The sequence below is a fragment of the Hemitrygon akajei genome, chromosome 4, assembly GCF_048418815.1.
Source record: "Hemitrygon akajei chromosome 4, sHemAka1.3, whole genome shotgun sequence".
Lineage (NCBI taxonomy): Eukaryota > Metazoa > Chordata > Chondrichthyes > Myliobatiformes > Dasyatidae > Hemitrygon > Hemitrygon akajei.
The window spans coordinates 166,196,088-166,221,591 of NC_133127.1; the positions used below are offsets into that span (position 1 = coordinate 166,196,088).

General features: G+C 40.8%; 1 protein-coding gene across 2 annotated transcripts in view; it reads left to right on the forward strand.

Annotated features, from left to right (window-relative positions):
- Nucleotides 1-1,572: 1,572 nt before the first annotated feature.
- nbeaa (neurobeachin a) overlaps nucleotides 1,573-25,504 on the forward strand; it is a 772,475-nt gene continuing 748,543 nt past the window's right edge. For both annotated transcript variants that reach the window (XM_073043888.1, XM_073043887.1), the window contains exon 1: nucleotides 1,573-2,142. In XM_073043888.1, the coding sequence (XP_072899989.1) occupies nucleotides 1,876-2,142 (267 nt within the window). In that variant the 5' untranslated portion in view covers nucleotides 1,573-1,875. The remainder of the gene's footprint in view (nucleotides 2,143-25,504) is intronic.

Genomic DNA, 25,504 nt, shown 5'->3' on the forward strand with positions numbered 1-25,504 from the left:
CAATTCTGAACTAGAATCAGAAACAGGTTTATGATTACTGACATGTCATGAAAGTGTTGTTTTATTTGGCCTCAATACAGTGCAAAACATAAATTTAATATAAATTTACAATAAATAAATTGTGCAAAGGAGGAATTGTGAACCATGTTGAAGGGGGGTAGTGGGGTTTTCAGGTCCCCTGTATTTCCTCCCTGATGACAGCAATAAGAAGAGGGCATGTCCTGGATGGTGAGAGTTCTTAATGATGGATGCTTCCTTCTTCCATTTTAAGATGTCCTCAGTGGTGGGAAGGGTTGTTCTCATGACAGCTGGCTGAGTCTGCAATACTTTATAGCCTCTTTCGATCACATCCATTAGACATGAACACAGACCGTGCCTGCATGCGTTATGTATTGAATTGCTGCCACATGATTGGTTGATTAGATGTATGCATTTTAATTGGTGAAGGTGTACAGCTGTGTGTGCCAGATAATCAATTTTCCTAAAAATTGTTCAAACAGAGGAAAATGAAAGCTGAGCATCAAATTTAAAAATTTATGCCAAAAGGCAACTTAGTTTCCAGAATACATATACTACGGTGGTTGATTTCTGAAATGACCCTCACGGAAGTTACTGCTATCCCTCAGATATGATGAGAAGGAAAAAAGGGGAAAACTAACCTTTTTCAACAACTAATTTGCTTTAAGATAATGGTTGAAGAGTTGTTGAATACTGAGACTTTTCCTTAATCAAAACAAAATCTTGAAGCACTATAAAGTGACATTCTAAGTGGACTGTTCCCTCTTTGGGGACGTCAAAATGAATCAATGTGATCTTGGTGATCTTCTGTGTAGTTATTTAGCTTCCCAGGATGAAATAAGAATTTAAATTCTTAGGATTCTTGAAAGAAAAACTTGGGCATCATGGAGTTCCACACTTTGAAAGAGGAGTAGGGTGGGCTGTGAGTAGGTAATGAAATAACACATAAATTGTGGTATGTTGCCCAACTTGAAAGGGCCCAAATGTTTACAAAATATCAAGAGCCGTTGTAATTTAACGCTTGCATAGAACGTTAAGAAGTTTCGTTTTTTTTGGCAATAAAATTCTGTTCTTATTGTATATATGTTATATATGTTTTCAAGCAATCCTCTTACTACCCACTACTTTCAGGAATTGTTACGCTATTGCAGAGATTTCCAGTAAGGTAGTATGTGGGCCTGCATATTCAGCATCATATTCAATCTGAAGAGTCCTCTTAAGCATCGTTTTAAAATGATGTATGCATCATAATCATACTGCTACAGTTATAATCAATTGGAACTATTGTCTTAATTTTCATCTCTTTAACGGCTAATGGAACGGCAAAATGAACAAGGATTGAACAAAGTATAATAAACGAATGCCCTAGCGGCACCATTGCTGCTTGCGGTATAGGTATAGTTGGAGCAGCTGTTGTCCCCCTTTTTTTGGAACAAGCCAGTATTTTTTCCGCTGACTGGTTTGAGCTTACAGCATGTGCACTTGTCACCTGGACACCTGAGACTAACGGGACCCAGCCGACCCTCAGTGCGCATGCGCAGTAGAGCCGACTGCAGCGAGGGGGCAGAAGATGGCGGAGAAAGTGCTCGGAGAGTCGGTGGCAGCAGTGAGCAGTGGCCAAACGGAACTGAATCAATCCGTATAAAAATATAAGGGAAGGTAGCAAAAAATAGAGAAACAGATACGTCCTGTAATTATTAAAGGGACTGTCTAGTTATTGTTTTCCCATCAATTTCCCCCCCCTTTGGTGTGGGTTGAATTGTGCTGAGCTTTTTTTTCCAGAATATTCTGCCCCCATCATTTGTGTGACGGCGGTGCCGGTGAATGTGAGAAGCAGAATCGCTCGGGTCGGAGGACATGGCGAGCGACAAGCCGGCGCAGCCGGTAAACGCACAGCCTGCGGCTGCGGTTGGAGCGGGAGGCGGCGGTCTGGAGCTCGATCCCAAGCTGCAGCTACAGCCACAGCCAGCGGCGGCGGAGATGGTGGGTTCGATGGTGTCCATCTCCGGAATTAACCCGTCGGTGCCCATCAGGAATATAAAGATGAAATTCGCCGTTGTCATCGGTCTGATCCAAGTCGGGGAGGTCAGCAACAGGGACATCGTAGAAACTGTGCTCAACCTGGTGAGCTTTTCAAAGTGTTGGACGAAAACGTTTGCTAAAACTGTGTCCTTGAGTTCTGTAAAGGGGTGGGTGGGGGCTCGCTTTTTATAAAAGCAAAGAGTGGACGTGATTTGCTGGTCGCTGTGTTTCAAGAAATGGTGTTGTAAAAATAAGGAATTATATGTGGCATTTTTGCCATCAGTTGCACCTGTTTAAAAGAGGTCAAGATGTAATTTTTAAATAATCATATTCCATATGCGCGCAAAAAAATCTATGTCGTACCTAATTCGTGATCGTAAACCTGCAATAGGACGGACACTAAGTTAACAGCAGACTCTTGCTACTAAACAGCGGGATCTGAAAAATAATGCCTTGATTTAGATTGATTTTTTTACATCTGGATCAGCCAGACTACGTTCGTGTAGATAGACAGAACAACATTTTCTTTCATGAGTGACACCCTTTTAAAGCCAAGAGCTTTCTCTTTAAACTAGTTTCCTTGCGGTGTAAGACATCGGCACAGTCCTCCAGCGATCATAGTCGTTGTTTGTCTTCAGAAGTTGCAGTTTGAGTCCCAAAGGTCTTGACTAATGAATCAGATTTGCATTATTTGACTTTAGAGGGGGTGCTCTAAAAGCGTATTGTGGTTTTTTTGAGGCGTACGTGTACCTGTTAACATTTTGGAAACTTGCTGCACGTTTGAAATTGACAAATAGCTGTAATGTTCACTTCAGATTAATCGGAAACTTGTCACTTGTGAAGATAGTGATTGAAAGAGATCGCCAACATCCTGGAAACCACAAATTGATTAGTTTGCTATTGATTTCAGTGTAGTGCTCTCCATAAGAGTTAAACTCAAAGCTTAATTTCTTTGTAGGTTATTCTTTAAAAGTTTCCAAAGTTCTTACATAGAAAAGGCAAATTTGTTCTTTTATTGAAAGGAATAATTAACAATTTTTCAGTAATAATTTCAAACTTACTTTTCCATGGCTTGATAAAACCATGGAATAACCCTGCATTGGATGAGGTGATTAAGTCTTTCCAACTCTTGCAATTTTTATGTAGCTCTGCATTTTTCCTCTTTTAAATATTTATCCTTTTTTGGAATGTACTGAATCTCCTCCTGTCACTATTTCAGGGAACACATTTCCAATCATAACAACATGCTAAGTATTTTCCCTCGTATCATTTCTTGTTCTTTGCAAATTTTATTAAATATCCTCTAGTTACCAGTACTTCTATTAAAAGTAAGTTATTGTTCTATCACAATGTGATTTGAATTTTGTGTTCAGTTACAGGGAGAGAGGAAAATGTCCAAGATTCATATTTTAAAGAGGGCATGAAAGCAGAATTAGCTAAAATGAACTGGCAAGTTGAAGTAAATGATCAGGCAGATGAGACACACAGGTGAAAAAATTGAGTTTGTTTTTGGAAATGTGGAATAGAGACAATTCTTTTGAGAAAGAATAACATCTGAGAGGCAAATGCATCATTTGTGGATAATTGAAAGAAGTTGAATAATTTAAAAAGTATGTATATATTTGTGCAGACAGGTGACAGATTAAAGATTGAATAGAATGTTGGGAGGGGGACAATTAATGATTGAAGGATTAACAGGGAAGAAAAAATGGAGTGCAAGATAAAGCTAACCTGAAATATAAAAACAGGTGAGAGGTTCTATTTGCATTTAAAAAGAATGTTTAACATTTTGTTAAATCTGTTAAATGTTAGTCTAGTTAGCAATTGAAAACCTGGAGATGACAGGTGAAATAAACATCAGTGGATCCCAGAAATAGTTGTAAGTTAGGAGTTGTAACAGAGGAAGGAACTCAGGGAAAATTATAAATGACAGGGCAGTGTTTCTGATCAAATTTTTGAGCTGCAGGCTGACAAATCTCTGGGCCCTGATGGAATTCATTCTAACGTACTTAAAACAAAAAATAAGGTTAGTGAGTTAGATGAAATATCGGTTGTAATTTTCTGTAATTCCCTATATCCAGAAAAGGCTGCTTTAGATTGACAAAGAGCAAATATGCCTTTTATTCAAAAAGAACAAAGAAGGCAAGAAACAACAAGATAGTTTCATCTATCATTGAAGAGTTGTTAGTGCTTCTTATTAAAGACATTATGAGCAGGGCACTGAGAAAAATTAAAAGATAGGCAAAGTTATTTTAGTTTTTTGGAAGGTAAGTAATGTTTGACAAACTTCTTTGACTTGTTTGAAGAAGTGATGTACAATGCTTAAATTAATTAAAATTGCATGATATCCAGGGGGAGCTGGCAGTTGGATTTACAATTGACTTGATGGTAGGAAGCAGATGGTAATGATGAAAGACTGTTTTATTGATTGGTGGCTTGTAACTACTGTACCTTAGGGTTCAGTGGTGGGCAGTTGTTGTTTGGCATCTATGTTAGTGGTTTGGAAAAGAATGTACAAGACATTATAGATAACTGCAGAATGTAATGTAGGTGGTATCAAAAATGACAGGAGGATCTTGATCAGTTGAGAAAGTGGGCAAAGAAAGGTGAATAGTGTTTAATTCAGTTAAGTCCAAATGATCACATTTTGGAGAATTAAATCAAGGCAAGACTTCCACATTGAACAGTAGGGCCCTGGGGGTGTTGCAGAACAGTGGGAGGTCAAGTACATGGTTCCATGAAAGTGGAGTCTCAGGTAGACAGGGTGGTGAAGAAGGCTTTTGGCACACTGGACTTAGTTGGGGCATTGAGTATAAAAGTTGCAAGGCCATGGTGTAGTTGTGCAGAATGCTGGTGAGACCACAGTTGAAGTGTTGTGTTCTGTTTTGATCACCCTGCATGGGAAAGATGTTATTAAGCCAGCAGGAATGAAGAAGGATTTGCAAAGATGTTGTGAAGACTTGAGGGACTGAGTTATAGGGAGAGTTTAACAGACAAGTTTTCCTTGGTGCAGGATACTAAAAAGTGATGTTACAGAGGTGCATACAATCATGAGGAGCTTAGATAGGTTGAATGCACTCAGTCTTTTGCCTAGAGTTCATCAAATTGATAAAAGGAAGGCAGATTTTAAGGTGAGAGGAGAAAGATTTAACATGAACTTAAAGATCAACTTTTTTTTACACCAAGTATATAAATGTGGAAGTAATTGCCTCAAGCACTTCTTCTGGTAGGTCAAATAAGAACATTTAAAAGAAAGTTGGTTAGCTATGTGTATCACATAAATGCTGTATCAAAGATTATTGCAGAAAATAAAAGCTGTAGGTGCAGGAGGTAATATTTTGGTGATAATGCAAGAGCAGCTGACTGACAGGAAATGAAGTAGGCGTAAATAGATCAATTTCTGATTGGCAAGATATGACAAGTGGTGTATTATGGAGTTTGGTTTTGGAATCTTGCCTTTTTACATTGTCTGTAGTCTCTTTGGATGAAAACACTAACTTTAGAATCATAGAGCACTACAGCTCAAAAACAGACCCTTTAGCCTTATCCAGTCCATGCTGAAATGTTGTCTACTCCCATCTACTCAGACTATAGATCTCCATACCCTTCTCAATCACAAACTCATCTAATCTTCCCTTAAATGTTGCCGCCGAACCCATATCCACCATTTCACTGGCACCACCCTCTGAGTGAAGAAGCTCCCCCTCAGGTTCCCCTTGAATATTTCACCTTTAACTCTTAACCTATGACCCTAGTTCTGGTCTCACCCAACGTCAGTGGAAAAAGCCTGCTTATATTTACCCTATTTATACCTCGGAGTTTTGTATGCCTCCATCAAAACTTCCTTCATTCTCCTGAGATTAATATCCTAACAATTCAACATTTTCTTATAACTCAGATCTTCAAGTTGGCAGCATTCTTGTAAACTTTCTCTGTATTCTTTCAATCTTATTGATATATTTCTGCAGGTAGGTGACCAGAACTGCACACAATACTATGTGCCAAAATCCCTTTGTTTTACCGCACTCCTCAGTACCCTACCGATCACTGTGTTGTCCTACCCTGGCTTGTCTTCACAAAATGCAACACTTCACACTTGGAAATGCTTCTTTTTATGTTATATGATCATGATTTTGTTGATGGAATTAATGTTTGTTTGACTAAGTTTGTGAACGATACAAAGATAGATGAAGGGGCAGGTAGTGTTGAGGAAGGAGGGAGTCAGCAGAACGATTGAGATTAGGAGAATGGGCAAAGAAATGCCAGGTTTAATACAGTGTAGAGAAGTGTATTGTCATGCACTTTGGTAGAAAGAATAAAGGCGTAGACTATTTCCCAGTGGAGAGCAAATTCAGAAATTAGAAGTGCAAAGGGACTTGGGAGTCCTCATGCAGGATTTCTTAAAGCTTAACTTGCAGTTTGAGTTGGTGGTAAGGAAGGCAAATTAAATGTTAGCATTTTTTTGAGAGGATTAGAATATAAAAGCAAGGATGTACAGGTGTTTCCCGCTTTATGACAGTTTACGCCACTTCGCTTTTACGAAAGACCTACATTAGTATCTGTTTTCGCTAACTGAAAGAAATCCGAAGAGGATTTTTGCTTTTACGCAAAAAGGGCGCCTGCTTTAAACTTATGTTTACCCCAAGAAAGACTACCATGACCGTAAAGCCTTGCGCGGGCAGGTGTGTGCGCATGCGTGTAGATTTTTTTCTACAAATCGGTTTTGGCTAAATCTTCTCGATTCTAGCAAGTGAAACTACATTGTACATACATTATTTTTACTTTATATAGACTGTGTATTTATCATATCATTCCTGCTTTTACTATGTGTTAGTGTTATTTTAGGTTTTATGTGCTGTCTGGTATGATTTGGTAGGTTTTTTTTGGGTCTGCGAATGCTCAAAAAATTTTCCCATATAAATTAATGGTAATTGCTTCTTCGCTTTACGCCATTTCGGTTTATGAAAGGTTTCATAGGAATGCTGTACTTTCTGATAGCAGGGGAAACCTGTACATGTAAAGTTGAAGCTTTATAAGGTGTTAATCAGACCACACTTAGAGTATTGTGAGCAGTTTTGGACGCCTTATCTAAGAAAGGATGTGCTGGCTTTAGAGTGGGTCCAGCAGAGGTTCACGAGAGTTATCCTAGGAAAATTTGTGTTAACATATGAGCGTTTCATAGTTCTGGACCTCTATTCTCTAGTGTTAGGAATGCGGGATGGGTGGAGGGGGGTGTGTTTTCATTGAAACCTATCAAATATTCAAAGGCCTAGATAAACTGTATATGGAGAGGATGTTTCCTATAGCTGGGGAGTCTGGGACCAGAAAACACAGCCTCACAATAAAGTGGAGTTTGCTAGGTTCTTGATTAGTCAGGGTGTCAAACCTTATGGGGAGAATGGAGTTGAGGGTGATTACCTTAAGACCATAAGACATTGGTCCCCAACCACCGGGCCACGAGGAAACAATGTGATTTGTCGATATGAAATGATATGAGTCAACTGCACCTTTCTGCATTCCCCGACTGTTGAACTTGAATGCACGCGAGGTGATTTCGCACACGCGGTCATTACCCACGGGAGGTCATCAGTAGCCTAAACGCAGTGATACTCTCGCGTCAGGGATCACTGGTTGGCCTTGGGTCACCGACCGCCTTGTGTTGCTGGTGAGATGTGCCGTTGCTACTGGCCTAGAGCGTGGACAGATGGGCGCCGCCTCTAAACCTGTTTAGCACACCGAATGTTCGTGGGGAACGCGGTGCTAAAATATTCACAGACAACCTAATTTGGGCTCAGAGTTTCTTAAGTAGCAAAGCAGCTACCTCACTGCGATCTACTGAAAGTCATCCCTCGAGACAAACTTTTGTCGGCCGATAGAATCTACAAGGAGGGTGGGCACACGCCCTGTCGCACTCCTCGCTCGGTTGGTCGCTCTCTCCGGACTGCAACCGCTGCGGCCCCGGTACAGGGACCTCCGGCTCTTACCTTGTCCTCTCACCCCACCCACGACCAGCCACACCTGGCCAAGGCGTCTAGCGGCAGGCGGGCGGGAGGCTGTCTAATGAGGCAACGAAGCCCTCAAAACTGCTTCAGTACCTTGAGTCCAAGCACCCTGCACTTAAAGACAAACCAGTTGAGTTTTCTGAGCGGAAGAAACGTGAGCAAGCGGGACAGAAGCAAGTGCTGAGAGCCATGAAAACTAAATTGAGGAATAGACTGGACATAAGGTACCACCTTTGAGTATCGCTGTATTCTGGTCTCGATCCCCCCGGTCAGCCGGTCCACAAGAATATTGTCAATGTTAAACCGGTCCGTGGTGTAAAAAAGGTTGGTGACCCCTGCCATAAAATATAGGGGCCATTTGGCCCATTAAGTTCTGCTCTGCCATTTCATCTCAGATGATCCAACTTTCCTCTTAGTCCCAATCCTACCTTCTCCCCATATCCCTTCATGTCCTGAGCAATCAATACAGGTAGTCTATCACCCTCTGTATTAAATATACATAAGGTGGTCTCCATAGCTGGCAGTGGCAAAGAATCCCACAGATTCACCACTGTGGCTAAAGAAATTCCTTATTCCTTTTCATCTCTACTGTAAAATGATGCCCCTCTATTTTGAGGCTGTGTCCTCTGGTCTTAGACTCTCCCATCATAGGAAACAAATCAGCTGTGATGGAATGGTGGAGCAGACATGATGGGCTGAATGGCCTAATTCTGCTCTTAATTCTGTGGTTAAATTGTCTTATAAATGTCTGCTCTAAACATAAATGTACCTCCCAAAGTGTGGTCTTCAGGATTAGGCAAATCTTCAGCTGAGCATTGCCTAATCATTTGTAAAGTTTAGCTTAATGTACTACCTTTTGTATTCCAAGCCTCAGATTCTACAAGTAGCAACACTGAATTATTGCTATTTCAACTTTTTGTGCTACCTAATGTATGTTTATGCTGCCTGTGTAACATTGCAACATTTATTATACATTTAGTGACCACTTTATTAGGTACACCTGTACACCTGCTCATTAATGCATATCAGCCATTCATAAGGCACCAACTCAATGCATAAAAGTATCAAGAGATTCAGATGTTGTTCAGACCAAACATCAGAATGAGGAAGAAATGTGATCTAAGTGACTTTGACCATGGAATGATTGTTGGTGCCAGGTGGGGTGGTTTGAGTATCTCAGAAACTGAGGATCTCCTGGGATTTTCATGCACCACAGTCAATAGCAACACCCTCCTCCAAAATCCAGCAAATGCATAAGTATTTGCACATCCATGTTGCTCAGTTTCTTGTTGTCTTGTCCTTGCTGTTTCTGAGCTGTCCTTTGTTATTTGTCACTTCAGGTCCCTACAGACTGTGTCTCGTGTCTCATATTTTGTTATGGTGTCCATACCTCTGTCAAATCAGTTTCAAATTAGGGAGAATACATGTACCTCTTAGTAACTGTGATAAAATTCTGGGTATTAGGGAATACAATTAATTACCAATACTAGTTATTTGCATTGTTTATATTTGGAATATATAGTAATGAATGCGGAGTACGTAGAGAAAAAATAACTTCTGTCATGTGGGTGGTAGAAAAATAAAGGTATGAATCTTTGGTTTAATCACTTCCCACAAAAGGTGATGTATCAGAGGATTGGAGGATAGACACTGTTGTTCTGCTGTTCAAGAAAGGCTCTATAAATAAACCAGGAAACTATAGGCTGGTGAACCTGACATCAGTAGTGGGAAAGCTTATTGGAAGGTATTCTGAGGGACCGGATATACAAGTATTTGGATAGACATGGACTGGTTAAGGATAGTCAGCATGGCTTCATGTGTGGTAGATCATGTGTAACCAATCTTATGGAGTTTTTCAAGGAAGTTACCAGGAAAGTCGATGAAGGCAAGGCAGTGGATATTGTCTATGTGGACTTTAGTAAGGCAGTTGACAAGGTCCCACATGGGAGGTTGCTCAGGAGCTTTAGTCTCTTGGCATTCAAGATGAGGTAATAAATTGGATTAGGCATTGGCTCTGTGGGAGAAGCCAGAGAGTGGTAATAGATGGTTGCCTCACTGAATGAAGGCCTGTAACCTGTGGAGCGCCCCATGGATCAGTGCTAGGTCCATCGTTGTTTGTCATCTATATCACTCATCTGGATGATAATCTGGTTAACTGGATCAGCAAATTTGTGGATGACACCAAGGTTGGGGGTGTAGTAGACAGTGAGGAAGCTATTATGACTTGCAGAGAGATCAACATCAACTGGAAAAATGGGCTGAAAAATGGCAGATGAAATTTAATGCAGACAACTGTGAAGATTTGCATTTCAGTAGGACCAACCAGGTAGGTTTTACAAGTCGAGTCACTTTTTATTGTCATTTCGACCATAACTGCTGGTACAATACACAGTAAAAACAAGACTGTTTTTCAGGACCATGGTGCTACATGAACCAGTACAAAAACTACACTGAACTATGTGAAAACAACACAGAGAAAAACTACACTAGACTACAGACCTACCCAGGACTGCATAAAGTGAACAAAACAGTGCAAGCAATACAATAAATAATAAACAAGACAATAGGCAAAGTAAATGGCAGTAAGTTGGTGTTAGTCCAGGCGCTGGGTATTGAGGAGTCTAATAGCCTGGGGGAAGAAACTGTTACATAGTCTGGTTGTGAGAGCCCGAATGCTTTGGTGCCTTTTCCCAGATGGCAGTAGGGAAAAGAGTTTGTATGAGGGGTGTGTGGGGTCCTTCATAATGCTGTTTGATTTGCTGATGCAGCATGTTGTGTAAATTTCCATAATGGCGGGAAGAGAGACCCCGGTAATCTTCTCAGCTGACCTCACTATCCGCTGCAGAGTCTTGCGATCTGAGATAGTGCAATTTCCGAACCAGGCAGTGATGCAGCTACTCAGGATGCTCTCAGTACAACTCCTGTAGAATGTGATGAGGATTGGGGGCGGTGGGAGATGGACTTTTCTCTGCTATGGAGCTGGTGTTGAGGGATCAGGTGAGATTCTCCGCCAGGTGAACACCAAGAAATTTGGTGCTCTTAACGAACTCTACTGAGGAGCCATTGATGCTTAGCGAGGAGTGGTCGCTCCTTGCTCTCCTGAAGTCAACAACCATCTCTTTTGTTTTGTTCACATTCAGAGACAAGTTGTTGGCTTTGCACCAGTCCGTTAGCTGCTGCACCTCCTCTCTGTATGCTGACTCATCGTTTTTGCTGATGAGACCCACCACGGTTGTGTCATTGGCGAACTTGATGATGCAGTTTGAGCTGTGTGTTGCAGCACAGTCGTGGGTCAGCAGAGTGAACAGCAGTGGACTGAGCATACAGCCCTGGGGGGCCCCCGTGCTCAGTGTGATGGTGTTGAAGATGCTGCCTCCGATCTAGACTGACTGAGGTCTCGCAGTCAGGAAGTCTACTACCCAGTTGCATAGGGAGGTGTTCAGGCCCAGTAGGCTCAGCTTTCCAATCAGTTTCTGAGGGATGATTGTGTTGAATGCTGAACTGAAGTCTATGAACAGCATTCAAATGTACGTGTCTTTTCTTGTCCAGGTGGGTTAGGGCCAGGTGGAGGGTGATGGCAATGGCGTCATCTGTTGAGCAGTTGGGATGGTTCGCAAACTGCAGGGGTTCCAGTGAGGGGGGCAGCAGGGTCTTGATGTGCCTTATGACGAGCCTCTCGAACCACTTCATGATGATGGATGTGAGTGTAATGGGACGGTAGTCATTGAGGCAGGACACTGAAGACTTCTTCGGCATGGGGATGATAGTGGCAGCCTTGAAGCACGTTGGAACGATGGCACTGCTCAGGGAGATGTTGAAGATATCATTGAGAACATCTACTTGCTGGTCTGCACATCCTCTAAGCACTCTACATAGTGAACAGTAGGACACTGAGGAGTGCGATAAAACAAAGGGTTCTGGGAATACGGGTCTATAATTTGTTGGAAGTGGTGTCACAGGTAGATAGGGTTATTAAGAAAGCTTTTGGCACATTGGCCTTAAATCAAAGTATTGAGTACAGGAGATAGGATATTATGTTGAAGCTGTATAAGACATTGGCAAGGCCTATTTTGGAGTATTGTGTGTAGCTTTTGCCACTTACCTACAGGAAGGATGTAAATAAGGTTGAAGAAAGTACAGAGAAAATTTACAAGGATGTTGCTGGGTCTGGAGGATCTGAGTTATAAAGCAAGATTGAATAGATTAGGACTATATTCCTTGGAATATAGCAGATTGAGAGGAGTGTGATAGAGGTATTCAAAATTATGAGAGCTATAGATAGGATAAATGCAAACAGGCTTTTTCCACTGTGGTTGGACTACAACCAGAGGTTATGGATTAAGGGTGAAAGGTGAAAAGTTTAAGGGGAACATGAGGGGAATAGTTCACTCAGACGGTCGTGAAAGTGTGGAATGACCTGCCAGTACAAGTGGTGCATACAAGCTTGATTGCAATGTATAAGCGAAGTTTGGATGCGTACATGAATGGTAGGGGTATGGAGGGCTGTGTTCCTGGTTGGTGCAGGTTGATGGGAGTAGGCAGTTTAATTGGTTTGGCACAGACTAGATGGGCCAAAGGGCCTGCTTCTGTGCTGTACTTTTCTAATACTCCATGATTCTATCACTAGTTAGCCTACCTGTGAGGGCTGTAATTGTCAGTCTCTCACTGTACAGTCTAGTCATTATTAGAGTTTTATCTTGTGAAGCAATGGTTTCAATACCCTCAGAATCTGTAATCTCCTATTCTTTTTCATTTATCTAACTGCATATTAGCAAGTCCATCACTCGCTATAGCTGGGCCTTATCCTGACATTAATACAGTGGATTCCGGTTAACTGGGACACATCAGGACCCTTGCATTTTGTTCCACTTAAGCAGCTGGCCCAATTGGCTGAAGTTTCGTGGAAACACATAGAACATTGAAAATCTTCAGCACAATATGGGCCCTTCGGCCCACAATGCTGTGCCGAGTATGTACTTACTTTAAAAATTACATAGTGTTACCTATAGCCTTCTATTTTTCTAAGCTCCACGTACCTATCCAAGAGTCTCTTAAAGTCTCTATATTGTATCTGCCTCTACCACTGTCACCTGCAGCCCATTCTACGCACTCACCACTCTCTGCGTAAAAAAAAAACTTGCCCCTGATATCTCCTCCATACCTACTTCCAAGCACCTTAAAACTGTGCCGTCTCATGTTCGCCATTTCAACCCTGGGAAAAGCCTCTGATTATCCACACGATCAATGCCTCTCATCATGTTATACACCTCTATCAGGTCAACTCTCATCCTCTGTCACTCCAAGGCCAAGTTCACTCAAACTATTCTTATAAGGCATGCTCCCCAACCCAGGCAACATCCTTGTAAATCTCCTCTGTACCCTTCCTATGGTTTCCACATCCTTCCTGTAGTGAAGTGACCAGAACTGAGCACAGTACTCCAAGTGGGGTTTGGCTAAGGTCCTGTATATCTGTGACATTACCTCTTGAAGTCAATCCCACAGTTGAAGGCCAGTACACCGTATGCCTTCTTAACCGCACAGTCAACCTACGCAGCAGCTTTCAGTGTTCTATAGACTCAGACCCCAAAATCCCTCTGATCCTCCACACTGCCAAGAGTCTTACCATTATACTATATTCTGCCATTGTATTTGACCTACCAAAATGAACCACCTCACCCTTATCTGGGTTGAACTCCATCTGCCAGTTCTCAGCCCAGTTTTACATCCTATTGATGACCCGCTGTAATCTCTGACAGCCCTCCATACTGTCCACAACAACCCCAACCTTTGTGTCATCAGCAAATTTACTAATCCATCCCTCCACTTCCTCATGCAGGTCAATTATAAAAATCACGAAGAGAAAGAGGTACCGGAGCAGATCCCTGATGTACACCACTGGTCACCTAGCTCCATGCAGAATATGACCCGTCTACAACCACACTTGGTCTTCTGTGGGCAAGCCAAAAGCAAGATCCCCTTGGATCTCATGACTCCTTACTTTTTCAATAAGCCTTATATGGAGTACCTTATCAAATACCTTGCTGAAATCCATTTGCACTACATCTGTTGCTCTACCTTCATCAGTATGTTTAGTCACATCCTCAAAAAATTCAGTCAGGCTCGTAAGGCACGACCTGCCTTTGACAAAGCCATGCTTCTTCAAATGTTTATAAATCCTGCCCGTCAGGATTTTCTTCATCAACTTATCAATCACTGAAGTAAGACTCACTGATCTATAATTTCCTGGACTATCTCTATTCGCTTTCTTGAATAAGGGAAGAACATCTGCAACCCTCCAATCCTATGGAATCTCTCCTATTCCCATTGATGATGCAAAGATCATTGCCAGAGGCTTAACAATCTCTTCCCTCACCTCCCACAGTAGCCTAGGGAACTAGTCTAATCCAACTTATCCAACTAGATGCTTTCCAAAAGCTCCAGAACATCATCTTTCTTAACGTCTGTATGCTCAAGCTTTTCAGTCCGCTGTAAGTCAATCCTACAATCAACAAGGTCCTTTTCTGTAGTGAATACTTAAGCAAAGTACTCATTAAGTACCTCAACTACATCCTCCGGCTCCATACACACTTCTCCACTGTCACACTTGATTGGTCCTATTCTCTCACGTGTTATCCTCTTGCTCTTCACATACTTGTTGAATGCCTTGGGGTTACCTTAATTTTGCCAAGGCCTTCTCATGTCCCTTTCTTGCTCTCCTACATACTTAAGCGCCTTCTTGTAGGTCTCTATCATTATCTAGTTTTTTGAACCTTTTGTAAGCTTTTTTCTTGACTAGATTTTCTACAGTCTTTGTACACCGTGGTTCCTGTACCCTCTCATCCTTTCCCTGTCTCATTGGAACGTACCTATGCAGAACACCACACAAATAGTTTAAAAAGGTATATAAAAAAAAGTAGTGTTTAACTGTTTAATAAATTATGTATTTAAATAAAATACAGAACAAATTAGAACACTACCATTGCTTTGCTCTCTCTACAAAGCCTTTATTACAGAATGCTGTAGTTTGTCGGAATGTTGAGACTCCTTTTGATGTTCAGTATGAAAATTAATTTTTGTTGCATTCTTACATTATATATTTCTTCCTACTCAAGTGGCAAATATTCTGACCTCTGAAGCGTATGATCGAGGAAATTCTTAATGCTCTTCTTTGAGTGCAATTAGATAGATGGATTTGTAACATGCATGACTAGGTAGAACATATTTCTTGAATTGCCAGAAATTCTTCTCTGCCAATTCTATTCAGATCTTCCATAGCTCCCTATTTATATTTTTCTTAGTTTCTATTCAATTATTTATTGTTTAAGTAGATAATTGTTATATGAAAGATGTGATTAAATTCGAAGGAGTGAAGTGAAGATACGAGGATGTTGCCATGATTAGAACACCAAAACTGTGGGAGATGTAGGTCAGACTAGGTCTTTATTTCTTGGAAGTTAAGAGAATGAGGGGTGACATCGTATTTAAAATAATGAGAGGAGTTGATAAGGTGGGTGATAGCACTTTTCCTTATGGTAGGGGTGCCCAAACCAGGGGTGGGATAGGTTGAGGGTGAGAAAGGAGGAAATTAAAAGGAGCCCAAGCGGTAATGAGTACATAGAATGAATTGCCAGCAGAAGTGGTTGAGGCAGGTATATTGTGTAATTTAAGAAGCATTTGGGTAGGTATATGGAGGGGAGAGTCTTAGTGCAGGTTATTGGGACTGGCTGGGGAGCACTGTAATTAGCATGGACTTGCTGAGCTTGAAGGCCTGTATCTGTGCAGCATTTTTCTATGACTATAAATAATGTACTGGATTTTGTAGGCACATGCTGGCAGTTCCATACATAACACTAGCATTTATTGAATAAAAACCAGTAAGTCTGAAAATCACTGGCAGATTTTCAATGGTGATTTGCTGATTGTGTTCCTTGAGTCTAGTGGTGGAATACAAAACTGCAAAATTCGTCCAATGCTGATGCTTGTGAATTCACCAGGAGGTGTTCACTAGGTTTGCTTCTCTTCATTTTTTTTGTTTGATATTTGTGAAGTATTTGTGAGTTTTAGAAATATTTAGTGTTTTGTTAGCTTTGATAGTCCGTTAAACTAGGAGGTGTAATATAGCCAACTGTCAGACTATTGTTTCATGGGTTGGTCAAGTTTTGGAGTTGTAAATAATTTTTTATGTGGTACTACTAATATTTTCAGAATTAACTTGTGACATGTGTACCAGATCTAGATTTTCATGGGCCAAGGAGCTTGGGCATTGTCACTGACTGCAATTTCTGAGTTAATAACTTGTTCTTTCACCAGAACTGCTGCTTGAACTGCATCATATTTTCAGACTTTGAACTTCTGCGGGATTTGCTTTTTTTTCATATTTTAAATGTTACTTTCTTTATATATGCTACGTAGCTAATTTTGTACCCTAGCTATTTACCTGTTATCCTCCTGACCCCTCCCAGACCCTAGCTATGATGTCACTAGTTAGTTATTTTCCAGTAGTTTTCAAGTATGATCTTGGCTGTTGTTGCAATACTAGTTTATATTTGTTACTTAGTCTTTCTACTGTTTTTTGCCATCCTCAAAGCTGTTCTTCTGTTTTATTGCATAGAGGGTTTCTTGTGATGCTATCTTCTATGCTTGCTCAACCTGTACTATTTTTATATTTTGTTAATTCCCACAATGTCTTCTGAAACTCAATGCTGTCAAAATCTATGCGAATTATGCCATTTAATTTCAGCACTTCATATTTCTGATCATCATACTACTAAATCTATGTAAATTCAGTTTTAGATCAGGAAACATTAGCAGCAATGCAAGTATGTTTATTTTGGTAGCACTTCCATATAGAGGAAGTAGCATAGATCCCAATATTTTCCACTTCAATATCATGCAGATGATGGCATGTAACCAAATGCAAACACTGCATGGCTCTGGTCCTTCTACGTTGATAATCCATTATAGAATTAGTGGCTGTTGTGGCAGGAATGTGTTAGAAGACTAAATACCATTACCTGGGAATCCTAGTGGATGAAATCTACACCGAGAGAGGTACTTGGAACCAGAAGGATCAATGAAGGTTCCTGGGGTCTGTGTCAGGAGAACTTGGTGACTGAGCATCTATTTATGTTAGGCAAAACAGAAATCAGAAATAAGCTGGAGGTTAGATGCTGCTCCCTCTGACCTGATTTCTTTGAATTGATGACCCCAAAGAAATATAAGCTTCCAAATTATTCTACTTTAATATTTTAAATATCTTTTAGCATTTTAAGATTAAATCAATCCTATTTAAAAATGCATTTTAAGTAGTTTGGGCTATGTGGTGAGCTTTCAAAGGTCATCAGGCCATGGTCACAGCAGTATGCTGCTTAAGATATTCTTGCCTTGGCCCTATATCTTTGCTTACTCGCTGAAGGTTGGGCCATTTGGCTCTCTGCCTCTGGAAAAGTTAAGTGGGAGGAGGAGAGAAGGCCGGGTCCAGCAGAATGTGGTCGAGCGAGTGAAAAGTTTTTAGAAATATTTGCTAAGGTTCCAACTAGCAATTGTATCACAAAAGTGCTTTATAAAGTTCATATGGAATCGTTGTTGACCATTTCAGTAAAGTATGGACATTCTTCATTGTGTTGTATGTTGTGCTATATTGGTTTTACAGTACAGTTTTTTAAAAAAATAATTGTTTTATATCCTTTAGGTATTGATAATAAGGGGGGGTCTTAGTAATAATAATATCATTGAATGTTAAGGATAAGTGATGGTTAGCGACTGTCTTGTTTAAGTTGATTATTTGCCATTTTTCTGGTATGAATGTTACTTGCCACTCAACAGCCTGCATGTTTTCTGATTCACATGGACCAAAGTAATAGGTCTTGGAAATTGGTTTAACACAAATGAGTTTAAAATCATTCATGGCAAGTAATTCTAATTTACAAATTTATCAAATGATTTGTGGTAAATGATTATTTCAATAAGTGAACCAGTGCCTTTGGTTAATATCTGAATGTAGATTAGTTATTTGTGCCTCAGCATTAAATAGGTAATAATCTCATTGGATTGGGGATTTTTATACATTATGTATGAATAAGTAGGTAGTTTGTTGGAATTAAGATACCTAGGCATAACCATTGCTTGAAAACTGACCAAGAAGTTGATTTTATTGTCATTTGTGCAAGTGCAATGAGCTATTGGTACATTGAAAATCTTGCTTGCAGCAGCACCACTTGCACATTTATTAAGAGAGCACAGCAAATTATATGTAAATTGGATATAAAGTAAATAAGACAGTGAAGAAAATTACTGTGTAAAACAACACATTAATGAAAAGTTCAATTTAGAAACATTGTGGTGTATGAAGTGGTGCATAGTTTTTTTTAATCATTGAGGTATTATTAGGGTTGTGCAAACCAGTCCAAGAACTTGATAATTGTAGGAACCTGTTGCATTTAAGGCTTCTGTACCTCCTGCCTGATAGTAGCACTGAGAAGGCAGCATGGCCTGGATGGTAGGGTCCTGATGATTGATGCCATTTTCTTTAGGAAGCATCTCCTTGAGATGCTTTCTATCCCGTTTGATGGAAGAAGAGGGGTGGTGGTCAGCACTGGCTCAAAACTAAGTTGAGTCTGCCACATAAATATTGCAGCTAATAATGATTGAGTATTCTGTGATGAACCCACCCCCACCCCTAACATCCCAAAGTCTTCCAGCATTTACAAGGCACCAAATCTTATCTGGATAAATGTGGTGCTAACAACTCTAAAGAAGCTAAACATCATCCAGCATAAAGCAGCCTGTTTGGCTGGCATTACATCAACAATCCTAAGCATTCATTTCAATTGCCACTAGTGTGGTGTTTACCACCTACCTATTTGCTTTGACATCTCTGACGGCTCTTTCCGAGCCTGTGACCTCTATCATTAAACATGACAAAGGGAGCAAATTGCAATATTTTTCTTGACTTGAAAATATACTGCAGATCTTTTGTCTTTGGGTTTAAGTTATGGGGTCTCTTCCCCACCAGTACTATAAAAGTAACAGCAGTTAATGATCAGCAGTAATGCGGGAAAAATCCCTGGTCAGATACTGTTTTGGAAAAAAAATCTCTGAATAGTACGTTTTATACAATGTGTAATATATTATTTTATGTTAAATGTCACTGCCTTTAATGAAATAAATATAAAAATTATTTTAAAAATTGAGCAAAGGAATGTGTTCAGCTGTTCACTTACTACTGTACAATGTTTCAAAATTATCTGAAATACAGAGGCGTTCTTGATAAATAGAGTAACAGGTTGAACAAAGATTACTAGGATATGTGAACAATGCTGTGGTTGGCATTATTCTTCTTATGCCCTGTAAATGAAAATTATTTTAAAATTCATTATGTATTCTTTCCTGTTTCAGCTCAGGGTACTCACATATGTATTTGTAAACAAAGGAGATGACACACATGTTCAGGGTCACAAGAAAGCACTTTATATTAGAACTAACACAAATGTAATACAGAAAGAAAAAAAATCAGATCTCCATAGCAGTATAGAAATGAAAATAGAAACATAGAAACAGAAAACCTATAGCACAATACAGGCCCTTCAGCCCACAAAGCTGTGCCAAACATGTCCTTACCTTAGAAATTACCTAGGGTTACCCATAGCTCTCTATTTTTCTAAGCTCCATATACCTATCCAGAAGTCTCTTAAAAGATCCTATTGTAGCCACTCCACCACCGTCACCAGTAGCCCATTCAACGCACTCAGCACTCTCTACGTTAAAAAAAACTTAACCCTGACATCTCCTCTGTACCTACTTCCAAGCATCTTAAAACTGTGCCTTCTCGTGCTAGTCATTTCAGCCCTGGGAAATCCACACAATCAATGCCTCTCATCATCATATACACCTCTGTCAGGTCACCTCTCATCCTCCGTCGCTCCAAGGAAAAAGGCTGAGTTCACTCAACCTATTCTCAAAAGGTATGCTCCCCAATCTAGGCAACATCCTTGTAAATCTCCTCTGCACCCTTTCTATGGTTTCCACATCCTTCCTGTAGTGAGGCGACCAGAACTGAGCACAGTACACCAAGTGGGGTCTGACCAGGGTCCTATATAGATGCAACAATACCTCAATCATAAACTCAATCCCACGATTGATGAAGACCAATGCACCGTATGCTTTCTTAACGTGCACAGTACTTTGAGTGTTTTATGGACTTGGACCCCAAGATCCCTCTGATCCTCCACACTGCCAAGAGTCTTACCATTAATACTATGTTCTGCCATCATATTTGACCTTCCGAAATGAACCTCCACACACATAGCTGGGTTGAACTCCATTTTCCAGTTCTTAGCCCAGTTTTGCATCCTATCAATGTCCCGCTGTAACCTCTGACAGCCCTCCACACTATCCACAACACCTCCAACCTTTGTGTCGTCAGCAAATTTACTAACCCATCCAGGTCATTTATAAAAAATCTTGGAAGAGTAGGGGTCCCAGAACAGATCCCTGAGGCACACCACCGGTCACTGACCTCCATGCAGAGTATGACCCGTCTACAACCAGTCTTTGCCTTCTGTGGGCAAGCCAGTTCAAGATCCACAAAGCAATGTCCACTTGGATCCCATGCCTCCTTACTTTCTCGATATGCCTGGCATGGGGTACCTTGTCAAATGCCTTGCTGAAATCCATATACACTACATCTATTGCTCTACCTTCATCAGTGTTGTTAGTCACATCATCAAAAAATTCAATTAGGCTCATAAGGCATGACCTGCCTTTGAGAAAACCATGCTGACTATTCCTAATCATATTATGCCTCTCCAAATGTTCATAAATCAGGATCTTCTCCATCAACTTATCAACAATTGAAGTAAGACTCACTGGCCTATAATTTCTTGAGTTATCTCCACTCCTTTTCTTGAATAATGGAACAACATCGGCAACCCTCCAATCATCTGGAACATCTCCTGTCACCATTGATGATGCAAAGATCATCGCCAGAGGCTCAGCATTCTCCTCCCTTGCCTCCCACAGTAGCCTGGGTTACATCTCGTTTGGTCCCGGTGACTTGTCCAACTTGATGCTTTCCAAAAGCTCCAACGCATCCTCTTCCTTCATATATACATGCTCAAGCTTTTTAGTCTGCTGTAAGTCATCTCTACATTCACCAAGATCCTTTTCCCTTGAGTACTGAAGCAAAATACTCATTAAGTACCTCTGCTATCTCCTCCTGTTCGTACACACTTTTCCACTGTCACACTTGATTGATCCTATTCTCTCATGTTTTATCCTCTTGCTCTTCACATATTTGTAGAACGTGTTAGGGTTTTCCTTAATCCTGTCCGCCAAAAGGCCTTCTCATGGCCCCTTCTGGCTCTCCTAATTTCTTTCTTAAGCTCCTTCCTGCTAACCTTATAATTTTCTAGATCTCTATCATTACTTAGTTTTTTGAACTTTTCATAAGCTCTTCTTATTCATTAGATTTACAACAGCCATTGTACACCACGTTTCATGTACCCTACCATCGTTTCCCTGTCTCATTGGAAAGTACCTATGCATATTTACCTATGTAAATATCCCCATAACATTTGCCACATTTCCTCCATACATTTCCCTGAGAACATCTGTTCCCAATTTATGCTTCCAGGTTCCTGCTTGATAACCTCATATTTCCCCTTATTCCAATTAATCGCTTTCCTAACTTTTCTGCTCTTATCCCTCTCCAATGCTACGGTAAAGGAGATAGCATTGTTATCACTATTGCCAAAATGCTCTCCCACTGAGAGATCTGACAGCTGACCAAATTCATTTCCCAATACCAGATCAAACATAGCCTCTCCTCTTGTAGGCATATCTACATATTGTGTCAAGAAACCTTCCTGAACACACCTAAAAAAAACTCCACCCCATCTGCACCCCTAGCTCTAGGGACGTGTAAATCAATATTTGGGAAATTAAAATCTCCCACCACGACAACCCTGTTATTACTACACCTTTCCAGAATCTGTCTCCCTACCTGATCCCTCCCTGTTACTATTGGGTGGTCTATAAAAGACACCCAGTAGAGTTATTGACCCTTTCCTTTTCCTAACTTGCACCCACAGAGAGTCCATAGACAATCTCTCAATGACTTCCTCCTTTTCTGCAGCTGTGACTCATCTCTGGTCAACAGTGCCACGCTCCCACCTCTTTTGCCTCCCTCCCTGTCCTTTCTGAAACATCTAAATCCTGGCACTCGCTGTAACCATTCCTGCCCCTGAGCCATCCAAGTGTCTGTAATGGCCCCAACATCATAGCTCCTATAAATACTTATCATTCACTAAGCAAGCCACACTGGATTTGGCCACAGATTTGACAATCCCACATGTAGCCTATTTTCTTTCTCTTCCTCACTTCCCCAACCCTGCCCCCCCCGGTACAGTAGTAAGTTTTTTTTCCCCCCCAAAACACAATATCTGATCAGGGTTTTCCTCCTATTACTGCTGATCATTAACTGCTGTTACTCTCACAGCACCGGTGGGGAAAGGACCCCATGACTTGGACCCAAAGACAAAAAAACTGCAGTATATTTTCAGGTCAGAAAAAATATTGCAGTTTGCTTCCTTTGTCCATTTTCATGGTAGAGGTCACAGGGTCAGAAAGAACCATCAGAGAAGCCAGAGCAAGTAGGTAGGTGGTAAACACTACACTAGTAGCAATTGGAACTAGAACTGGTAGGTGTCTGGTGGATCCAGGTGAGGAGTATGATAGGGCTGAGGGAGGTGGAGAGTGGTAATGATGTAAGAAGCTGTGAGGTGATAGGTGAAAATAACAAAGGGCTAAGGAAGTTGGATTCTGACAGGAGAGGACAGTGGACCATGGATAAAACAATGAAGTGAAGAGGGAACTGGTGAGAGAAATGTGTGGGTGATCGAGAGAGGGAAAAAGATGGCGTGATGGTGGGTGGAGGGAATGGGAGGTATTTAAATCTTGGATAGTTTTTTTTGCTGTGCTATAAAGATGAGGATAGCAACAAGCATCCTGTGCATGGCCAGTGAATATCCATCAGTTACTATTTAAAGTGGAATTTAATTGTGCAAGTTATCACTTTAGTATAATATGGTACAGAATGTTCAGATAATAGACGTATAATTATTCCAGTGGGCCAAGTACCTGGAAACTCAATGAGATTACATAGCTTTTGATAATTGCAGTTTCATTGGTTTCATAATAGTGCATATCCAATAGGTGTCCGGTTCACCCCGGGCTAGATTTGAATGATCTGGGTAAAGTTCATCTCCACTGAAACATTGCTGTCCTTCTGATGGAACAAGCAGTAATCCTGAAACTAAAAAGCTAAGAAAAGCTAAATGTTGCTGAAACTGAAAATCTGTAATAAAATCACAGGCTGGATCTGCGGAAAGCAAAGCTATAAACATTTCCATGCTATTATTTTTTTAACCTGATGTTAGATGTAATGGTTATTGCATATCCACTTTTGAGTTTTCATCCCTAACCCCTAAACCCTTGCAAAACTGCTAATTGTTACCTAGGTTCCTGACTCTCCGAGTTGTCTCCTCAACACCCCATGTCAAATTCAGGTGGTAAAATTTTTTCCTTTCTCCAATTTGTCCTCTGTTGCTTCCTCCCACCTACTCCTTGTTTAGTGAAACTGCATCAATTTTCACTTCCTTTGTTGAATAGTCCTTGAGCAGTGGACAATAAATGGGAATCATCAGAAGAGGGGAAAAGAAGTAAAAGTGTTGGGGCATAGATGCCATGGCTTATCTGTTACTTACTGAGGAGTTAATTGATTTTAGAACATCACAGCACAGTACAGATCCGTTGGCTCATGATTTTGTGCCAACCTTTTAAACTGCTCTTAGATCAATCAAAACTTTCCTCCAACCTAGTCCTCCCTCCATTTTTTATATCATCCATATTCCTGTCTGAGAGTTTCTTAAATGACTCTAATGTATCTTCCTCCATCCTGCAGGGCTTTCCATATATTCATACTCCATGTAAATAATTTACCTCTGATATATCTACTATACTTTTCCCCCAATCACTTTAAAATTATTCCTGCTCACATTAGCCATTTCCACCCGGGAAAAAGTCTCCGGCTATCCGGCCGAATAATGTTTCTTACCACCTTGCACACCTCTGTCAAATCAGCTTTCATTGTCCTTTGCTACAGAGAGAAAAGTCCTAGCTTGCTCAATCTGTCCTCATATGACATGGTCTCTAATGTAGACAGCATCCTGGTAAATCTTCTCTGCATCCTTTCTAAAATGAGGTGACCAGAACTGAACACAATATTCAAAGAGTGGTGTCACCAGAGTTTTATAGAGCTGGAACATTGCCGTGTGGCTTTTGAACTCAAACCCCTGACTCATGAAGGCCTTCTTAACCACCCTGCCAAATGTCACGGCAACGTAGAGTGATCGATGGATGTGGACCCCCAAATCCCTCTATTCTGTCACACTTCCAAGAATCATGCTATTAACCCTGTATTCTGCCTTCAAATTCGACCTTCCAAATGAATTACTTCAGATTTCTCTGGGTTGAACTCAGTCTACCATTTCAAAGTCCAGCTCTGCATCATGTCAGTGTCCCATTTTAATGTATGACAGCCTTCTACATCCTTTGTGTCATCTGCAAACTTAATAACCCACCCTTGCACTTCTTCATCCAAGTCATTTATGAAAATCACAGAGAAGAAGTTTCACAATAGATGCCTGCAGAATACCACTGGTCATTGACCTTTAGACAGAATTTTCTCCATCTATAACCACCCTGTGTCTTCTATGGGGAGGCCAATTCTGAATCCTGAATCCTGAATCCCATGCCTCCTGACTTTCTAAATGACCCTGCCATAGGGAACCTTATCAGATGATTATTAAAATTCATATAAACCAGAGGAAGCATTAAGAAGAGGGACGCCTCACGTCTTAATAAGCTGGTAAGGAAGGCGGGCTCTGTCGTGGGCAAAGTACTGGAGGGTTTAACATCGGTAGCTGAGCGAAGGGCGCTGAGTAGGCTACGGTCAATTATGGATAACTCTGAACATCCTCTACATAGCACCATCCAGAGACAGAGAAGCAGTTTCAGCGACAGGTTACTATCGATGCAATGCTCCTCAGACAGGATGAAGAGGTCAATACTCCCCAATGCCATTAGGCTTTACAATTCTACCGCCAGGACTTAAGAACTTTTTAAAAGCTATTATTAATGCTTTTTGAGATAGTGATTTAGATGCATATCATATTTTTTACTGAGTTAAGTATTGTATGTAATTAGTTTTGCTACAACAAGTGTATGGGACATTGGAAAAAAAGTTGAATTTCCCTATGGGGATGAATAAAGTATCTATCTATCTATCTATCTATCAGACACACTGCTCCTCCTTCATCAACGTGTTTTGTGACATCCTCAGACAATTCACTCAGGCTTGTGTGACGTAACCTGCCACACCTAAAGTCATGCTGACTATCACT